The sequence below is a fragment of the Euprymna scolopes genome, chromosome 36 (assembly GCF_053919585.1).
Source record: "Euprymna scolopes isolate OS-2025 chromosome 36, ASM5391958v1, whole genome shotgun sequence".
NCBI lineage: Eukaryota > Metazoa > Mollusca > Cephalopoda > Sepiida > Sepiolidae > Euprymna > Euprymna scolopes.
Window position 1 is genome coordinate 71,038,560 of NC_136517.1, and position 21,111 is coordinate 71,059,670.

General features: G+C 40.8%; 1 protein-coding gene across 2 annotated transcripts in view; it reads right to left on the reverse strand.

Moving 5' to 3' along the window:
* The window catches only part of LOC145260573 (NAD-dependent protein deacetylase sirtuin-3-like), a 78,069-nt gene that overhangs the window by 10,758 nt on the left and 46,200 nt on the right, over positions 1-21,111 (reverse strand). For both annotated transcript variants that reach the window (XM_080118843.1, XM_080118844.1), the window contains exons 6-7: positions 20,587-20,631; positions 1,958-2,074 (exon numbers count right to left, since the gene is read on the reverse strand). In XM_080118843.1, the coding sequence (XP_079974969.1) occupies positions 1,958-2,074; positions 20,587-20,631 (162 nt within the window). The remainder of the gene's footprint in view (positions 1-1,957; positions 2,075-20,586; positions 20,632-21,111) is intronic.

A 21,111-nucleotide genomic window follows, 5' to 3' on the forward strand; every position in this document is an offset into this window, starting at 1 on the left:
TGGAAAGGTAATTAATGGAATTCCAAGAATTTGATGATTTCAATTCTGTCAATATACATATTGGGATGTGGGACATTCCAGCCAATATCTTCCAGCCTTGACACTACCCCACTCAAAATAATCCTCTTGGGCCTAAATTTCACCCAAGTATGTTTTCAAGAGAAATCCAAAACTTATAGCTAAAAAGGCACCAAATGAAAGGAAAGATCTCCTTTTGACCGATTCATGTGTCACCATAGTACTTTTTAAAAGCAGAGCAACAAAATGGATCACTGTGGTGTTTTTCCGGAAACAACTTTTGAATTTTTGAAATAAAGTAGAATGAGAAGTTTTTGAAAAATACCAAATTTTGGGATTTAAATATGCCAAAATAGTGGTCATGCCAAGAAATATTTTTTATATTTTATGAAAGTTTCATCCTATTTTATTTCAAAATAAAAATTTCATGATCCAAAATAGGATGTTGTGGCAAACTGATTTCTTATTACTGAACCAAATTTTTTTTTGAATTAAAAAATGGGTTCCTTTATTGAAACATAGCGGAAAATGCAGATTTCTCTCAAGTTTTTAACTGAATTTTATGAGGTGTTCAGAAGAAAAACATCTGAGGAAGGTCAGAGCTGGATGATATGAGCTGGAATGTCCCATATAAAATCTGGTGTATCGGAGACCACCTCCAATAAAAGGAGGTGAGTAAAATAATTCCAAAAGCCGGCAAGGTCATGCTCTTGTTAAATAAAATCCAAGATGAATAATTTGTAATTAGAACAAAGGTTGAGCACATCCAAAATATAAAAACAATCCAGATTTCAGATTCAAAATTAGAGCAGAAAAAGCTATTTGTCCAAGATATCTTAATGCCAGCAACTAGTCTTGACAACATTCCAATCATAGCTACAACTGCCACTAGTATTTGTTAATAAAGGAATACACGAATCTGAGTTTCAAAAAAACAAAAGGATTTGTCATATAGAAAATGTGTGGCAAGGAGTACTCGTCCAAGCTTGTAGGCAAATGAGCCGAGGTCAAATAATTAAGAGGAAGGAATAAGGTGTGCATGCGAGGGAGAGACTTTCTTTCATTGCCAACAAAGAGGCCGATCATATATCCAACTCACTATTGAACACATCTACTAACTAAGGTATCAGCTTAACTACTAGAAGAACCAAACAGCAGTATTCCATATTTCTTTACCGTTTGTCATTAATATAGATGATGATAGGTGTGTGGTGTAGTTAATGTTTTACTCGTCTTTTTTGAATGGTCAAAGAAACTAAAGATAAGAGCAGTAGTGGGAGGGCGTTTCATTGCTTTATTCACAAACATTGAATGCGTTCGGCCATGTTTAAATTAAGAACACCATTTTTCATCACCTGGTTTCTTATCAGAAAATGATCATAAATTTCCACTTTTTGAATTTGTAAGATTACACAGATTAATTTTGTTCATCTGAAACATCAAATGATCAGCTTTACTTTACCTGGTATTAGACCAATAGATAAGACATAATCTGCATCAGTAATCGTTACAGTTTGGTCTGCTATATCAACAATTTCCATACAGTTTGGTCTGCTATATCATCAATTTCCAAAAGCCATTAGTCTTAAATGAACGCAATAGATCCAACTGAACTAAAACTCGATTTAGTCAATTCTATAGACCACATTGTTAGAGAATTTGTGCATTTCCTTGTCTCTCCAGAATACAAATATAAAAAAGACCAGAATACTTTTATCGCAAGAGACATTCCTTAAGAAAAGGAAATTGCATATCAATTATAAATCCTTCACAAGTCAAGTCTGTCCAATATCAGCACCTTAACACAATATGGCTGCAAGCATTTTATAGCAGTCACCATCTAGTAGCATTCAATGGCAATATATATAACATTACTCTCACCCCCTCAATCACTTCTGGAATATTTTGAATGATGGATGAAAGAAAAAAAAAATTTTACCTCAAGAGATGTTCCCATGATGAGGACCAGATCAGCTTGGCCCATGTATTTGCGATATTCAAAAAAATTCTTAGGTAAATCTTCTCCAAAGAAGACAATATCTGGTTTTACTGTGCCCTGAAAGATTTATATTAAATAAAAGTAAATGTACGGGTGTCCAGCTTCTTTTCAATAATAACATATGCAAATTTATTTTTATGAGCAAAGAAGGGAGGCTTAATTTTAATCATAATTGATAACAAATAAAAGGACTGGTTTCTTTCATTTTTAATGACAAAAATATATTCACTTGTTCTTGATATTTTTGTGATTAAAAAAGAAATTATCTTTGAAATAACAGATTCAGGAGGGATTAGTTTACTTTTTCGATATTTTTTTTTTTTTCATAAAAATTTACTTGTGTACAAGTTCTTTTAGATTTAACTTATTTGTTTTTTTTTGTTTTTTTTTAATAAATTTTATTTTGATTCGTGATTTTTACAATAAGATTTTTACAATAAGATTAATGTTGCATGTGACTACAGTAGGAAATCAATTATGCTTGATAAAAATAAATTACTACTCTCCCAGGTAATACCTGATTGCCCTGCTAGCTTAGAATAAATTTAAATGCTGATGCTTAGAAATAATAAAAGTTTGGATTTATTTGAGTAACTCATCTCGTAAGATCTTTCATCTTAAATAAAATTGCTGTTGCTTTTTATAGTAGTGAGCATTGCCGTTAGTTCACAGGAAATGTAAATCGCCTCCAGTACTCGGTACTCTTGCTTGTGCCGATTGAAACCTGGACGACTATTTGAATGTTCAGTAATGCGTAATTTTTCATTAAAAACTTTGGAAGAAAATTACATTCCTGACTGACAATATGAAATGTTGTTTGGATTATCTGTAACTATAATCACATTCTGATTATCACATAAATACTTGAAAAACATCAATGTTGTCTGCTGTTCCATTACTCATCGTAGCTTGAATAGCAACATTTTTAGATCCCGTGTTGTCCATCAATGTCAGATTCTCCATCAGGTATTGTCACTTCTCGACACATTTTGATTTTATTTATTAGATGAGGCTAGAGTTAAGAAGAACTGGAGAAAACCTTTGGGTTATTTAGGTTGTGACTAAAAATGTCTTATTTACATAAATACTTGCATAATAGTGGAGTCAATGAAATTAAATATTGCACCCATTTTAAAATTGAAAAAAAAATTGTTTTATTGCATATAAACAAATAGGCCAACATATGAGCATCAAAAATTTTGTTTCCAAACTTTTATTTTTACTATTATAGAAAAGGAACTTTGTGTGTGTGTGTGTGTGTGTGTGTCTGTAAGTTTGTTTGCTATGGACTCCAAAATGGCTAGGCTGATTTTTTATGAAACTTCACACAAGGGTACTTTATGTGCCTGACAATGTTCTTAGATAGGCTTTGTATCGGAATGTCTTCATTATGTTTTGATAATCGAAATAATCTGATGAAAGCAAGAACAGGCAATTAACACCTTACACAACTTAACATCACAAGTGTATTGGAGAAGTTTTATTACCACACAAGCCGAAAGGCTCTGCATATAAGATCAACAGTAGGTTCTTTGAAATGACAGGAGTGTGTTCGAAATGAATGCTTCTGTTTAAACACAATTGCACGATGATACTTGATTTTTTTCATTTTAAACTTTCATTCAACTCATAACAAATAAAAAAAATGACTATACCATTGTGGGGGAGGCATGTGACGCTTCCTCTCGTTCACTACAAAACGTCACGGCCGCCATGATGGACTCTTTCTTTCTTTCTCGACGTGTGCGACTCACAGGACAGACAGGCACAAGGACGTTTGTACAGTAAGCCATTTTCCCCACTCTCCCCCCTGATCTCATGATCACAGAGATAGCAAGGGGGTGGTGATCGTCTTCGCCGGGTGCTTCTTCGAGGGGGAATGACACACGCCTCATCTTCACTTGTACTTTCGTCTGCGGTTTGAGGATTGAGCATCTCTATCTCTTCTGGGATTCTTTATGTCTTCTGGGAGGCTACTATTCTTTATGTCTTCTGGGAGGCTACTATTCTTTATGTCTTCTGGGAGGCTACTATTCTTTATGTCTTCTGGGAGGCTACTATTCTTTATGTCTTCTGGGAGGCTACTATTCTTTATGTCTTCTGGGAGGCTACTATTCTTTATGTCTTCTGGGAGGCTACTATTCTTTATGTCTTCTGGGAGGCTACTATTCTTTATGTCTTCTGGGAGGCTACTATTCTTTATGTCTTCTGGGAGGCTACTATTCTTTATGTCTTCTGGGAGGCTACTATTCTTTATGTCTTCTGGGAGGCTACTATTCTTTATGTCTTCTGGGAGGCTACTATTCTTTATGTCTTCTGGGAGGCTACTATTCTTTATGTCTTCTGGGAGGCTACTATTCTTTATGTCTTCTGGGAGGCTACTATTCTTTATGTCTTCTGGGAGGCTACTATTCTTTATGTCTTCTGGGAGGCTACTATTCTTTATGTCTTCTGGGAGGCTACTATTCTTTATGTCTTCTGGGAGGCTACTATTCTTTATGTCTTCTGGGAGGCTACTATTCTTTATGTCTTCTGGGAGGCTACTATTCTTTATGTCTTCTGGGAGGCTACTATTCTTTATGTCTTCTGGGAGGCTACTATTCTTTATGTCTTCTGGGAGGCTACTATTCTTTATGTCTTCTGGGAGGCTACTATTCTTTATGTCTTCTGGGAGGCTACTATTCTTTATGTCTTCTGGGAGGCTACTATTCTTTATGTCTTCTGGGAGGCTACTATTCTTTATGTCTTCTGGGAGGCTACTATTCTTTATGTCTTCTGGGAGGCTACTATTCTTTATGTCTTCTGGGAGGCTACTATTCTTTATGTCTTCTGGGAGGCTACTATTCTTTATGTCTTCTGGGAGGCTACTATTCTTTATGTCTTCTGGGAGGCTACTATTCTTTATGTCTTCTGGGAGGCTACTATTCTTTATGTCTTCTGGGAGGCTACTATTCTTTATGTCTTCTGGGAGGCTACTATTCTTTATGTCTTCTGGGAGGCTACTATTCTTTATGTCTTCTGGGAGGCTACTATTCTTTATGTCTTCTGGGAGGCTACTATTCTTTATGTCTTCTGGGAGGCTACTATTCTTTATGTCTTCTGGGAGGCTACTATTCTTTATGTCTTCTGGGAGGCTACTATTCTTTATGTCTTCTGGGAGGCTACTATTCTTTATGTCTTCTGGGAGGCTACTATTCTTTATGTCTTCTGGGAGGCTACTATTCTTTATGTCTTCTGGGAGGCTACTATTCTTTATGTCTTCTGGGAGGCTACTATTCTTTATGTCTTCTGGGAGGCTACTATTCTTTATGTCTTCTGGGAGGCTACTATTCTTTATGTCTTCTGGGAGGCTACTATTCTTTATGTCTTCTGGGAGGCTACTATTCTTTATGTCTTCTGGGAGGCTACTATTCTTTATGTCTTCTGGGAGGCTACTATTCTTTATGTCTTCTGGGAGGCTACTATTCTTTATGTCTTCTGGGAGGCTACTATTCTTTATGTCTTCTGGGAGGCTACTATTCTTTATGTCTTCTGGGAGGCTACTATTCTTTATGTCTTCTGGGAGGCTACTATTCTTTATGTCTTCTGGGAGGCTACTATTCTTTATGTCTTCTGGGAGGCTACTATTCTTTATGTCTTCTGGGAGGCTACTATTCTTTATGTCTTCTGGGAGGCTACTATTCTTTATGTCTTCTGGGAGGCTACTATTCTTTATGTCTTCTGGGAGGCTACTATTCTTTATGTCTTCTGGGAGGCTACTATTCTTTATGTCTTCTGGGAGGCTACTATTCTTTATGTCTTCTGGGAGGCTACTATTCTTTATGTCTTCTGGGAGGCTACTATTCTTTATGTCTTCTGGGAGGCTACTATTCTTTATGTCTTCTGGGAGGCTACTATTCTTTATGTCTTCTGGGAGGCTACTATTCTTTATGTCTTCTGGGAGGCTACTATTCTTTATGTCTTCTGGGAGGCTACTATTCTTTATGTCTTCTGGGAGGCTACTATTCTTTATGTCTTCTGGGAGGCTACTATTCTTTATGTCTTCTGGGAGGCTACTATTCTTTATGTCTTCTGGGAGGCTACTATTCTTTATGTCTTCTGGGAGGCTACTATTCTTTATGTCTTCTGGGAGGCTACTATTCTTTATGTCTTCTGGGAGGCTACTATTCTTTATGTCTTCTGGGAGGCTACTATTCTTTATGTCTTCTGGGAGGCTACTATTCTTTATGTCTTCTGGGAGGCTACTATTCTTTATGTCTTCTGGGAGGCTACTATTCTTTATGTCTTCTGGGAGGCTACTATTCTTTATGTCTTCTGGGAGGCTACTATTCTTTATGTCTTCTGGGAGGCTACTATTCTTTATGTCTTCTGGGAGGCTACTATTCTTTATGTCTTCTGGGAGGCTACTATTCTTTATGTCTTCTGGGAGGCTACTATTCTTTATGTCTTCTGGGAGGCTACTATTCTTTATGTCTTCTGGGAGGCTACTATTCTTTATGTCTTCTGGGAGGCTACTATTCTTTATGTCTTCTGGGAGGCTACTATTCTTTATGTCTTCTGGGAGGCTACTATTCTTTATGTCTTCTGGGAGGCTACTATTCTTTATGTCTTCTGGGAGGCTACTATTCTTTATGTCTTCTGGGAGGCTACTATTCTTTATGTCTTCTGGGAGGCTACTATTCTTTATGTCTTCTGGGAGGCTACTATTCTTTATGTCTTCTGGGAGGCTACTATTCTTTATGTCTTCTGGGAGGCTACTATTCTTTATGTCTTCTGGGAGGCTACTATTCTTTATGTCTTCTGGGAGGCTACTATTCTTTATGTCTTCTGGGAGGCTACTATTCTTTATGTCTTCTGGGAGGCTACTATTCTTTATGTCTTCTGGGAGGCTACTATTCTTTATGTCTTCTGGGAGGCTACTATTCTTTATGTCTTCTGGGAGGCTACTATTCTTTATGTCTTCTGGGAGGCTACTATTCTTTATGTCTTCTGGGAGGCTACTATTCTTTATGTCTTCTGGGAGGCTACTATTCTTTATGTCTTCTGGGAGGCTACTATTCTTTATGTTTTCTGGGAGGCTACTATTCTTTATGTCTTCTGGGAGGCTACTATTCTTTATGTCTTCTGGGAGGCTACTATTCTTTATGTCTTCTGGGAGGCTACTATTCTTTATGTCTTCTGGGAGGCTACTATTCTTTATGTCTTCTGGGAGGCTACTATTCTTTATGTCTTCTGGGAGGCTACTATTCTTTATGTCTTCTGGGAGGCTACTATTCTTTATGTCTTCTGGGAGGCTACTATTCTTTATGTCTTCTGGGAGGCTACTATTCTTTATGTCTTCTGGGAGGCTACTATTCTTTATGTCTTCTGGGAGGCTACTATTCTTTATGTCTTCTGGGAGGCTACTATTCTTTATGTCTTCTGGGAGGCTACTATTCTTTATGTCTTCTGGGAGGCTACTATTCTTTATGTCTTCTGGGAGGCTACTATTCTTTATGTCTTCTGGGAGGCTACTATTCTTTATGTCTTCTGGGAGGCTACTATTCTTTATGTCTTCTGGGAGGCTACTATTCTTTATGTCTTCTGGGAGGCTACTATTCTTTATGTCTTCTGGGAGGCTACTATTCTTTATGTCTTCTGGGAGGCTACTATTCTTTATGTCTTCTGGGAGGCTACTATTCTTTATGTCTTCTGGGAGGCTACTATTCTTTATGTCTTCTGGGAGGCTACTATTCTTTATGTCTTCTGGGAGGCTACTATTCTTTATGTCTTCTGGGAGGCTACTATTCTTTATGTCTTCTGGGAGGCTACTATTCTTTATGTCTTCTGGGAGGCTACTATTCTTTATGTCTTCTGGGAGGCTACTATTCTTTATGTCTTCTGGGAGGCTACTATTCTTTATGTCTTCTGGGAGGCTACTATTCTTTATGTCTTCTGGGAGGCTACTATTCTTTATGTCTTCTGGGAGGCTACTATTCTTTATGTCTTCTGGGAGGCTACTATTCTTTATGTCTTCTGGGAGGCTACTATTCTTTATGTCTTCTGGGAGGCTACTATTCTTTATGTCTTCTGGGAGGCTACTATTCTTTATGTCTTCTGGGAGGCTACTATTCTTTATGTCTTCTGGGAGGCTACTATTCTTTATGTCTTCTGGGAGGCTACTATTCTTTATGTCTTCTGGGAGGCTACTATTCTTTATGTCTTCTGGGAGGCTACTATTCTTTATGTCTTCTGGGAGGCTACTATTCTTTATGTCTTCTGGGAGGCTACTATTCTTTATGTCTTCTGGGAGGCTACTATTCTTTATGTCTTCTGGGAGGCTACTATTCTTTATGTCTTCTGGGAGGCTACTATTCTTTATGTCTTCTGGGAGGCTACTATTCTTTATGTCTTCTGGGAGGCTACTATTCTTTATGTCTTCTGGGAGGCTACTATTCTTTATGTCTTCTGGGAGGCTACTATTCTTTATGTCTTCTGGGAGGCTACTATTCTTTATGTCTTCTGGGAGGCTACTATTCTTTATGTCTTCTGGGAGGCTACTATTCTTTATGTCTTCTGGGAGGCTACTATTCTTTATGTCTTCTGGGAGGCTACTATTCTTTATGTCTTCTGGGAGGCTACTATTCTTTATGTCTTCTGGGAGGCTACTAATCTCTGAGTCACTGTCTGATGGTGGTGCTGCAATCCAGAGCAATACCTTGCTAGATTCTGACTCTAATTCGCTCGTGTCGTCTAGTGATGGTTGCGTTACTAACTGTATGTCTTTAACATGACAGGGCACGCCGTCGACTCGCACCACTTGTGGGCTGATTATTTCAGTGACTCGCCTGACTCCATACCTTGTCATGCACACTTGCCTCGCGGGTTTTTGATCCACACAACATCCCCTTTCCTCACTCTCCGCCTACTTCCAGTTCAGGTAGCGGGTTCGTTTCTATGCCCTTCACCCTGACGTGGTACCTATGCAATGTATCAGCTGGCGCCATAGAGGGCGAAACATCATCTTTCGGGGTTACATTGTACAAATAAACACTGTGCAGCCTGATCTAGTCGCGATTGTTTTGACGGTTCGATAATTCCGTTCAATGATCCCATTTCCACTAGGTACATGGGCGCATCGAAACCTCAGATGTATTCCCCAGCTGTCAGTAAACTTCCTGAACTGCTCACTGGTAAATGCAGCACCATTGTCAAGCAATATCTCTGTTGGAGGTCCACGTTCAAGGAAAATATTGTTTAGCTGACGGACAATAGTGACTGTATCTTGTCGACGCAGCATACGCCATATGGCAAACCTTGATGGACCGCAATCAATGAGAGTCAGGAAATTCTCGTCATTGTGGTGAGTAATGTCTATCGCTAACCAGCTCCAGTGGCTCCTAACTTTCAACTTCCCCTTTTCCCAGCGAACGGGTGCCGGGTCAATGGACTGGCATCCCACACAGTTTTTGACTACTTCCATGACATCTGCCCTTTGCACTCCTGGTTCAACCAACTTAGCGAAATATAGGGTCCGCTTGACTCCAGGATGCCTGCTTTGGTGGTGGATTTCCTTAATCCGATTAGATTGACCAGGGATCATAGATGCGGCACAGGGAGGTTGTGTAGGTTCAACAGTTCTTTTTATGGCATCAAGCCATATTTGAGGTACCCTTGTTAAACAATCTGCCTTGTTTATGCTGGATCTGACCAGGGACACCTCCATTGATAGTGCGTATTCGTTCATCAGGCTCATGATCGTGTCGAGCCGCCGACGGATGAGCATCTCACTTGTTGTTTTGGTTCGCACTCTAGCCCGTCCGGTAAGAGTGTCTGAAATCCACTTATGGACGCAAGCAGAATCTGTGAATAGTCGCAGGGTGGTTGTCTTCCAAAATTGCCAAGTTTATTCCCTTGATCACTGTCATCGAGTTCTGCCAGGTTTATGTGTTGGGAGTCCTTTTCTGGGCGCAACCAGCAAGGGTCTTCCACTACGACTCCATCAAGGACTAACGACACGCCAATGACAAGAGAGCTTGCGTCAACCCATACACTACGGTCCTGGCTGTCAACACACCATCTGCCTCGTGCTGGATCTTCTTTGTGCACTCTGGTGAGGACCTCTTTGACCATTGTATTGAGAGGGGCGTCATAAATTTTGTCATCCGGTGGTGACGTCAGAGGCTCTCCGTTTGATGAATGCCACTGCAATACGAAGCCAGCCACCCACAGGAAGGTGTCCAACCAACTTTCCGCACAATGAAAATACTTTCCATTGCGTGAAAACACAGGGCATACCTGGGATTTCATTGCCTCGTTTACAAGCACAGGACATTATCTTCTTCCCGGACCTGCAAACCGAGCACTCTTGCACCGTCCCATAGCCTTTCTTGTTCCTTGCTGAGAAGGCCAAAATTGTGAAGATGTTCTTTTATGTGCGTTGCAGGCACAATTTCTTCATCCACTTACTCATCGTCAATATATGCACATGTTGCCCGCTGAATGCACTCATCCTTCGTGAATATAGCATCAACGATCCTTTGCATAATTGATGGCGCCACATTAAGTCCAAATCCCATGCAGATTAAGCAATACCTTTCTCCCTTGATGAGCACCGTTTGATAGGGCCATAGTGACTGATGTACATGCACTTGAAGGTATGCTTTACGAAGATCCAGCACAGATACATTAGATCCTGCTCAACTTCTCGGTACATACATCCGCGCAGGCTGTAAAAGGATTTACGTGCTCATTTAGTTCCCGATAGACGAGTACCAGCCTCACGTTATCTTTATTATGCTGAATAACAGCCATTAACGGGATCAGACACTTTGGGAGGCCCAACTCCTTCTCTGGATAGGGAACTAGCCATCCATTTTTTATCCAAGTCTGTAGTTCCTTATCGTATTCTCCACGAACTCCAGGGGGAATTTTATATTCTGGAACCCTATTGTACAACTTCCTGGGTGGCTGCTCGTCCGACCATTTCTAAGAAACTGTCCAAGACCTCGTACGCTGGTCAAATTCCGCATGAAAGTCAGGCTATTACAATTTCATGGATGCACCCAGAGCAAGGCAGGCGTTAGAGAAATGTGCCTTACCCTCACCATCAATACGGACACCACCCAATTCTTTGATAACGTCCATTCCTAACAGCAGGTCATAACCAAGAAGGTCCCCGCTCACAACCAAGGCTTGTACGGTTATTGTAGGCCCATCACCGACACGTGTACGAATGACACTAACTCCAAAAGAGGCTAGCGTGACCCCGCCGACTGTCAGTACTGGAATTCTCTTCTTGTCCCATGCGCACGAGAGTTTGCATGCACCTTGTGTCTACGAGCGCAAAGTGTTCACGCACGCTCTCACTGCAGGTAGCGCCCTATTTGTTAATGATCTGGGGAGAATACTGGCGCTATAGTTTACTCCCCTTGTCCGTTTCCCGGACAACTCCTTCCTACGTGACCTAGCTTGCTGCACTGGTAGCAACACATGCGTCTTGGCGTTTCCTGAGCAGACGTGTCCTTTACACTGCTTCGGCTTCGGCAGTCCCTAGAAAAGTGGTTTGGCCCGCCACATTTATAACAGCTTACGCCATCTTTTAATAGACTAGATGCTTCTGCAGCTGCTAACACCGGCTTTGCATCTTTTTCTTTTAAAATATTGCGCGATCTAGCCAACAATTCCTGAAGCCCAATCTCGCTAAGCCTTGACGATGCTCGTAGCAGTCAGCTGGTATCGTCTGGGAGTCCTGTGAGAAAGGCACACCTTAATATGCGTTCAGTCACTCCCCCAAACGGCGCAGCTAATCTCTTTAAATCCGCCAGGTAGACGTCCACTGTCTCATCCAACCCAAGCCGCCGTTCAGTGAACTGCCTCCAGGCAATAAAAGGGTTTGTAGCAAAGGCCGCATATAGCGCCTCCTTAACCTCCTCCAGAGTTGGTTCATCCCTAAGCTGTTGATAAACGGAGTATGCCCCCTTGGTCAGCCTCAATGGGATGACAAGCGTGGGATCCTTTATTTTTCAAAGCCAGCAGACACTCAGCTTTTTCCCATCACTCAACTACCGAGGGTCCGGTGGAGGAGCTGTCGAACTCCAGTATCAATCTCAGATCAAACTTGTCCATTGCAAAAAAATGGGCCGAAATAGCTTGCAGTCAATCAACACGCAAAAATCACTGCTCACACAAATTCTCCCAACTGATTTTGCCGCTTCTCAAACGTCAAATGATTTCTCGATCCTCTCCCACCGACATGTGACTTGTTTTTATAAGGCACGCGCATGTGATCTCGCGAGACTACAAAACGTCACGGCCGCCATGATGGACTCTTTCTTCCTTTCTCGACATGTGCGACTCACAGGGCAGACAGACACGAAGACGTTTGTACGGTAAGCCATTTTCCCCACAATGACAATGCTAATCACACTAATTCGTTAACTTTTAATTTATAGAAAGTTAGTTATTGGATATAGGATTAACTTTAATGTGAATTGTGAGACTAGGAATATTTCATCATTTTTGAAAGGATAAAAATGTAACCATTAAACAACTTTTCTAAAATTTATATACAAAAAAAGAAAATTGATTTAACAGATGTTAAGGTAATTTTTGTTGAGTTACCATCAGCAGATGTTTGAAGAATCATATTTTAGTAAGTTTTATTAACAGAATGTACTCTAATGAAAAGTGCAGGATTGATCTGCGATGGCGGACATAGTTGAGATTTTATGATTAAAAATATCAGAATGGTAAGGAACACACATTGAATAGTTATCAGCATTGTGTCAATTATCGATATTATTCTTAGCAATGATTGATCCTCGACCATTAGTACATTGATGCAAAGAAGTGGACTTAAAGAAATGTTAGAGTTTTTGGAGGAAATGTGCTAGCATGCACTTCATGGATATCTGCTGTTTGACAAGTGCCTCACTCACAAAATCATCTCCAGAATTTTCTGCTGCTTGACCAGTGCCTCACTCACAGAATCATCTCCAGAATTTTCTGCTGCTTGACAAGTGCCTCACTCACAGAATCATCTCCAGAATTTTCTGCTGCTTGACCAGTGCCTCACTCACAAAATCGTCTCCAGAATTTTCTGCTGCTTGACCAGTGCCTCACTCACAAAATCATCTCCAGAATTTTCTGCTGCTTGACCAGTGCCTCACTCACAGAATCATCTCCAGAATTTTCTGCTGCTTGACCAGTGCCTCACTCACAAAATCATCTCCAGAATTTTCTGCTGCTTGACCAGTGCCTCACTCACAAAATCATCTCCAGAATTTTCTGCTGCTTGACCAGTGCCTCACTCACAAAATCATCTCCAGAATTTTCTGCTGCTTGACCAGTGCCTCACTCACAAAATCATCTCCAGAATTTTCTGCTGCTTGACCAGTGCCTCACTCACAAAATCATCTCCAGAATTTTCTGCTGCTTGACCAGTGCCTCACTCACAGAATCATCTCCAGAATTTTCTGCTGCTTGACCAGTGCCTCACTCACAGAATCATCTCCAGAATTTTCTGCTGCTTGACCAGTGCCTCACTCACAAAATCATCTCCAGAATTTTCTGCTGCTTGACCAGTGCCTCACTCACAGAATCATCTCCAGAATTTTCTGCTGCTTGACCAGTGCCTCACTCACAAAATCATCTCCAGAATTTTCTGCTGCTTGACCAGTGCCTCACTCACAAAATCATCTCCAGAATTTTCTGCTGCTTGACAAGTGCCTCACTCACAAAATCATCTCCAGAATTTTCTGCTGTTTGACCAGTGCCTCACTCACAAAATCATCTCCAGATTTTTCTGCTGCTTGACCAGTGCCTCACTCACAAAATCATCTCCAGAATTTTCTGCTGCTTGACCAGTGCCTCACTCACAGAATCATCTCCAGAATTTTCTGCTGCTTGACCAGTGCCTCACTCACAGAATCATCTCCAGAATTTTCTGCTGCTTGACAAGTGCCTCACTCACAAAATCATCTCCAGAATTTTCTGCTGTTTGACCAGTGCCTCACTCACAAAATCATCTCCAGAATTTTCTGCTGCTTGACCAGTGCCTCACTCACAAAATCATCTCCAGAATTTTCTGCTGTTTGACCAGTGCCTCACTCACAAAATCATCTCCAGAATTTTCTGCTGCTTGACAAGTGCCTCACTCACAAAATCATCTCCAGAATTTTCTGCTGCTTGACCAGTGCCTCACTCACAAAATCATCTCCAGAATTTTCTGCTGCTTGACCAGTGCCTCACTCACAAAATCATCTCCAGAATTTTCTGCTGCTTGACCAGTGCCTCACTCACAAAATCATCTCCAGAATTTTCTGCTGCTTGACAAGTGCCTCACTCACAAAATCGTCTCCAGAATTTTCTGCTGCTTGACCAGTGCCTCACTCACAAAATCATCTCCAGAATTTTCTGCTGCTTGACCAGTGCCTCACTCACAAAATCATCTCCAGAATTTTCTGCTGCTTGACAAGTGCCTCACTCACAAAATCGTCTCCAGAATTTTCTGCTGCTTGACCAGTGCCTCACTCACAAAATCATCTCCAGAATTTTCTGCTACTTGACCAGTGCCTCACTCACAAAATCATCTCCAGAATTTTCTGCTGCTTGACCAGTGCCTCACTCACAAAATCATCTCCAGAATTTTCTGCTGCTTGACAAGTGCCTCACTCACAAAATCGTCTCCAGAATTTTCTGCTGCTTGACAAGTGCCTCACTCACAAAATCATCTCCAGAATTTTCTGCTGCTTGACCAGTGCCTCACTCACAAAATCATCTCCAGAATTTTCTGCTGCTTGACCAGTGCCTCACTCACAAAATCATCTCCAGAATTTTCTGCTGCTTGACAAGTGCCTCACTCACAAAATCGTCTCCAGAATTTTCTGCTGCTTGACCAGTGCCTCACTCACAAAATCATCTCCAGAATTTTCTGCTGCTTGACCAGTGCCTCACTCACAAAATCATCTCCAGAATTTTCTGCTGCTTGACCAGTGCCTCACTCACAAAATCATCTCCAGAATTTTCTGCTGCTTGACCAGTGCCTCACTCACAAAATCATCTCCAGAATTTTCTGCTGCTTGACAAGTGCCTCACTCACAAAATCGTCTCCAGAATTTTCTGCTGCTTGACCAGTGCCTCACTCACAAAATCATCTCCAGAATTTTCTGCTGCTTGACCAGTGCCTCACTCACAAAATCATCTCCAGAATTTTCTGCTGCTTGACAAGTGCCTCACTCACAAAATAATCTCCAGAATTTTCTGCTGCTTGACCAGTGCCTCACTCACAAAATCATCTCCAGAATTTTCTGCTGCTTGACCAGTGCCTCACTCACAAAATCATCTCCAGAATTTTCTGCTGCTTGACAAGTGCCTCACTCACAAAATCGTCTCCAGAATTTTCTGCTGCTTGACCAGTGCCTCACTCACAAAATCATCTCCAGAATTTTCTGCTGCTTGACCAGTGCCTCACTCACAAAATCATCTCCAGAATTTTCTGCTGCTTGACCAGTGCCTCACTCACAAAATCATCTCCAGAATTTTCTGCTGCTTGACAAGTGCCTCACTCACAAAATCGTCTCCAGAATTTTCTGCTGCTTGACAAGTGCCTCACTCACAAAATCATCTCCAGAATTTTCTGCTGCTTGACCAGTGCCTCACTCACAAAATCATCTCCAGAATTTTCTGCTGCTTGACCAGTGCCTCACTCACAAAATCATCTCCAGAATTTTCTGCTGCTTGACAAGTGCCTCACTCACAAAATCGTCTCCAGAATTTTCTGCTGCTTGACCAGTGCCTCACTCACAAAATCATCTCCAGAATTTTCTGCTGCTTGACCAGTGCCTCACTCACAAAATCATCTCCAGAATTTTCTGCTGCTTGACCAGTGCCTCACTCACAAAATCATCTCCAGAATTTTCTGCTGCTTGACCAGTGCCTCACTCACAAAATCATCTCCAGAATTTTCTGCTGCTTGACCAGTGCCTCACTCACAAAATCATCTCCAGAATTTTCTGCTGCTTGACAAGTGCCTCACTCACAAAATCATGTCCAGAATTTTCTGCTGCTTGACCAGTGCCTCACTCACAAAATCATCTCCAGAATTTTCTGCTGCTTGACCAGTGCCTCACTCACAAAATCATCTCCAGAATTTTCTGCTGCTTGACCAGTGCCTCACTCACAAAATCATCTCCAGAATTTTCTGCTGCTTGACCAGTGCCTCACTCACAAAATCATCTCCAGAATTTTCTGCTGCTTGACAAGTGCCTCACTCACAAAATCGTCTCCAGAATTTTCTGCTGCTTGACAAGTGCCTCACTCACAAAATCATCTCCAGAATTTTCTGCTGCTTGACCAGTGCCTCACTCACAAAATCATCTCCAGAATTTTCTGCTGCTTGACCAGTGCCTCACTCACAAAATCATCTCCAGAATTTTCTGCTGCTTGACAAGTGCCTCACTCACAAAATCGTCTCCAGAATTTTCTGCTGCTTGACCAGTGCCTCACTCACAAAATAATCTCCAGAATTTTCTGCTGCTTGACCAGTGCCTCACTCACAAAATCATCTCCAGAATTTTCTGCTGCTTGACAAGTGCCTCACTCACAAAATCGTCTCCAGAATTTTCTGCTGCTTGACCAGTGCCTCACTCACAAAATCATCTCCAGAATTTTCTGCTACTTGACCAGTGCCTCACTCACAAAATCATCTCCAGAATTTTCTGCTGCTTGACCAGTGCCTCACTCACAAAATCATCTCCAGAATTTTCTGCTGCTTGACAAGTGCCTCACTCACAAAATCGTCTCCAGAATTTTCTGCTGCTTGACAAGTGCCTCACTCACAAAATCATCTCCAGAATTTTCTGCTGCTTGACCAGTGCCTCACTCACAAAATCATCTCCAGAATTTTCTGCTGCTTGACCAGTGCCTCACTCACAAAATCATCTCCAGAATTTTCTGCTGCTTGACAAGTGCCTCACTCACAAAATCGTCTCCAGAATTTTCTGCTGCTTGACCAGTGCCTCACTCACAAAATCATCTCCAGAATTTTCTGCTGCTTGACCAGTGCCTCACTCACAAAATCATCTCCAGAATTTTCTGCTGCTTGACCAGTGCCTCACTCACAAAATCATCTCCAGAATTTTCTGCTGCTTGACCAGTGCCTCACTCACAAAATCGTCTCCAGAATTTTCTGCTGCTTGACAAGTGCCTCACTCACAAAATCGTCTCCAGAATTTTCTGCTGCTTGACCAGTGCCTCACTCACAAAATCATCTCCAGAATTTTCTGCTGCTTGACCAGTGCCTCACTCACAAAATCATCTCCAGAATTTTCTGCTGCTTGACCAGTGCCTCACTCACAAAATCATCTCCAGAATTTTCTGCTGCTTGACCAGTGCCTCACTCACAAAATCATCTCCAGAATTTTCTGCTGCTTGACAAGTGCCTCACTCACAAAATCGTCTCCAGAATTTTCTGCTGCTTGACCAGTGCCTCACTCACAAAATCATCTCCAGAATTTTCTGCTGCTTGACCAGTGCCTCACTCACAAAATCATCTCCAGAATTTTCTGCTGCTTGACCAGTGCCTCACTCACAAAATCATCTCCAGAATTTTCTGCTGCTTGACCAGTGCCTCACTCACAAAATCATCTCCAGAATTTTCTGCTGCTTGACAAGTGCCTCACTCACAAAATCATCTCCAGAATTTTCTGCTGCTTGACCAGTGCCTCACTCACAAAATCATCTCCAGAATTTTCTGCTGCTTGACCAGTGCCTCACTCACAAAATCATCTCCAGAATTTTCTGCTGCTTGACCAGTGCCTCACTCACAAAATCATCTCCAGAATTTTCTGCTGCTTGACAAGTGCCTCACTCACAAAATCGTCTCCAGAATTTTCTGCTGCTTGACAAGTGCCTCACTCACAAAATCATCTCCAGAATTTTCTGCTGCTTGACCAGTGCCTCACTCACAAAATCATCTCCAGAATTTTCTGCTGCTTGACCAGTGCCTCACTCACAAAATCATCTCCAGAATTTTCTGCTGCTTGACAAGTGCCTCACTCACAAAATCGTCTCCAGAATTTTCTGCTGCTTGACCAGTGCCTCACTCACAAAATCATCTCCAGAATTTTCTGCTGCTTGACCAGTGCCTCACTCACAAAATCATCTCCAGAATTTTCTGCTGCTTGACAAGTGCCTCACTCACAAAATCGTCTCCAGAATTTTCTGCTGCTTGACCAGTGCCTCACTCACAAAATCATCTCCAGAATTTTCTGCTACTTGACCAGTGCCTCACTCACAAAATCATCTCCAGAATTTTCTGCTGCTTGACCAGTGCCTCACTCACAAAATCATCTCCAGAATTTTCTGCTGCTTGACAAGTGCCTCACTCACAAAATCGTCTCCAGAATTTTCTGCTGCTTGACAAGTGCCTCACTCACAAAATCATCTCCAGAATTTTCTGCTGCTTGACCAGTGCCTCACTCACAAAATCATCTCCAGAATTTTCTGCTGCTTGACCAGTGCCTCACTCACAAAATCATCTCCAGAATTTTCTGCTGCTTGACAAGTGCCTCACTCACAAAATCGTCTCCAGAATTTTCTGCTGCTTGACCAGTGCCTCACTCACAAAATCATCTCCAGAATTTTCTGCTGCTTGACCAGTGCCTCACTCACAAAATCATCTCCAGAATTTTCTGCTGCTTGACCAGTGCCTCATTCACAAAATCATCTCCAGAATTTTCTGCTGCTTGACCAGTGCCTCACTCACAAAATCATCTCCAGAATTTTCTGCTGCTTGACAAGTGCCTCACTCACAAAATCGTCTCCAGAATTTTCTGCTGCTTGACCAGTGCCTCACTCACAAAATCATCTCCAGAATTTTCTGCTGCTTGACCAGTGCCTCACTCACAAAATCATCTCCAGAATTTTCTGCTGCTTGACAAGTGCCTCACTCACAAAATCGTCTCCAGAATTTTCTGCTGCTTGACCAGTGCCTCACTCACAAAATCATCTCCAGAATTTTCTGCTGCTTGACCAGTGCCTCACTCACAAAATCATCTCCAGAATTTTCTGCTGCTTGACCAGTGCCTCACTCACAAAATCATCTCCAGAATTTTCTGCTGCTTGACAAGTGCCTCACTCACAAAATCGTCTCCAGAATTTTCTGCTGCTTGACCAGTGCCTCACTCACAAAATCATCTCCAGAATTTTCTGCTGCTTGACCAGTGCCTCACTCACAAAATCATCTCCAGAATTTTCTGCTGCTTGACCAGTGCCTCACTCACAAAATCATCTCCAGAATTTTCTGCTGCTTGACCAGTGCCTCACTCACAAAATCATCTCCAGAATTTTCTGCTGCTTGACCAGTGCCTCACTCACAAAATCATCTCCAGAATTTTCTGCTGCTTGACCAGTGCCTCACTCACAAAATCATCTCCAGAATTTTCTGCTGCTTGACCAGTGCCTCACTCACAAAATCATCTCCAGAATTTGAGAACTTTATCCAAGAACTCAAACAAGCTGACTGGCAGAGTTCTTTGGTTTTATTATGTGGCAAAAATTATTGATGCAATAACATCTAAAGCATCAGATCTTTCTGACAAATCAAAAGCCAGCAAATTGTGTTTAAACTATCGGAGAATGTCTGGAGTAATCTGATTGCTCGGCACCATGGAAAATGCATCTTATCCATATTTGTCATGCAACTTCTTAAAATCTATCTGCATTTTGAGAGATTATGTTTTTGTATTCATGCAAACAGAAAAGCAAAGACATTAGCATCATGAAAAATTTTCACGGTTGCTGATGACAATGATCTATTATTTGTTTGATACGTAGATATTAGTGTATATACCTCGTGCAATCGTGCTTATCAATTGCAATATCATATTAAAACCATTACTGATTCTTTTAGATTAACTTAATTTTTATGTGGTTCTTGGGACTAAATGGTGCATTAAATAAATCTTGGGACTAAATGGTGCATTAAATAAATCTTGGGACTAAATGGTGCATTAAATAAATCTTGGGACTAAATGGTGCATTAAATAAATCTTGGGACTAAATGGTGCATTAAATAAATCTTGAGACTAAATGGTGCATTAAATAAATCTTGGGACTAAATGGTGCATTAAATAAATCTTGGGACTAAATGGTGCATTAAATAAATCTTGGGACTAAATGGTGCATTAAATAAATCTTGGGACTAAATGGTGCATTAAATAAATCTTGGGACTAAATGGTGCATTAAATAAATCTTGGGACTAAATGGTGCATTAAATAAATCTTGGGACTAAATGGTGCATTAAATAAATCTTGGGACTAAATGGTGCATTAAATACCATGAAAAAATATTTATTTATCAAATTGACATGACTAATGATTATTAGACTGATGTTCAGTAGAGAAATGTGGAAAAAATTATTTGGGTCAGCCATAATTATAAGAATCAAATTTCCATAAAATATATGCTTTTACAAGTAACATACTTAATGATTTGCAAGTTGTTATAATAAAATGATGAACAGTGATTTATATCCATTTGTTGAAGTCATAATAAACTGGATTTAAAATAGCATAGTATCACTCACCTGGCAGTTATGGCAGATAGGGATTTCGTCTTTGAAGATTGCAGCCTGGAAATATGAAGAAAAAAATCAATATGTTTAGCGTTCAGAAATAATAGCTTGAGAAAATGTAAATAACAAAAACGCAAATATGATTTTAAAATACTGACACACACACACACATAAAAGTCTATATTTGTCATGAAAATCAATATTCGCAGTTAGAACATTTGTTATATAGATAGCTATATAACAGTGTATCTATACGTCTCTCTTAATGCATGTGCTTACATATTTATAAATGTGATGATTCTATAAATGTCTGTTGTGGGTTCAGCTATTTATTTATGCATATATGGTTGTGTGTCTGTGTTTAGACATTCAGCAACAGTTCAACAATAGGACAATTAACATAACATGGATAGCTCTGACATTGCCCCTAGCATGCTAATATAATACTACACATTCAAATAAGTTTCAATAAAGTTTAATTTTTTTTCATACAATTTAAAAACACCTAGCAAATTTTCATTTGATTCCATCTGCAAT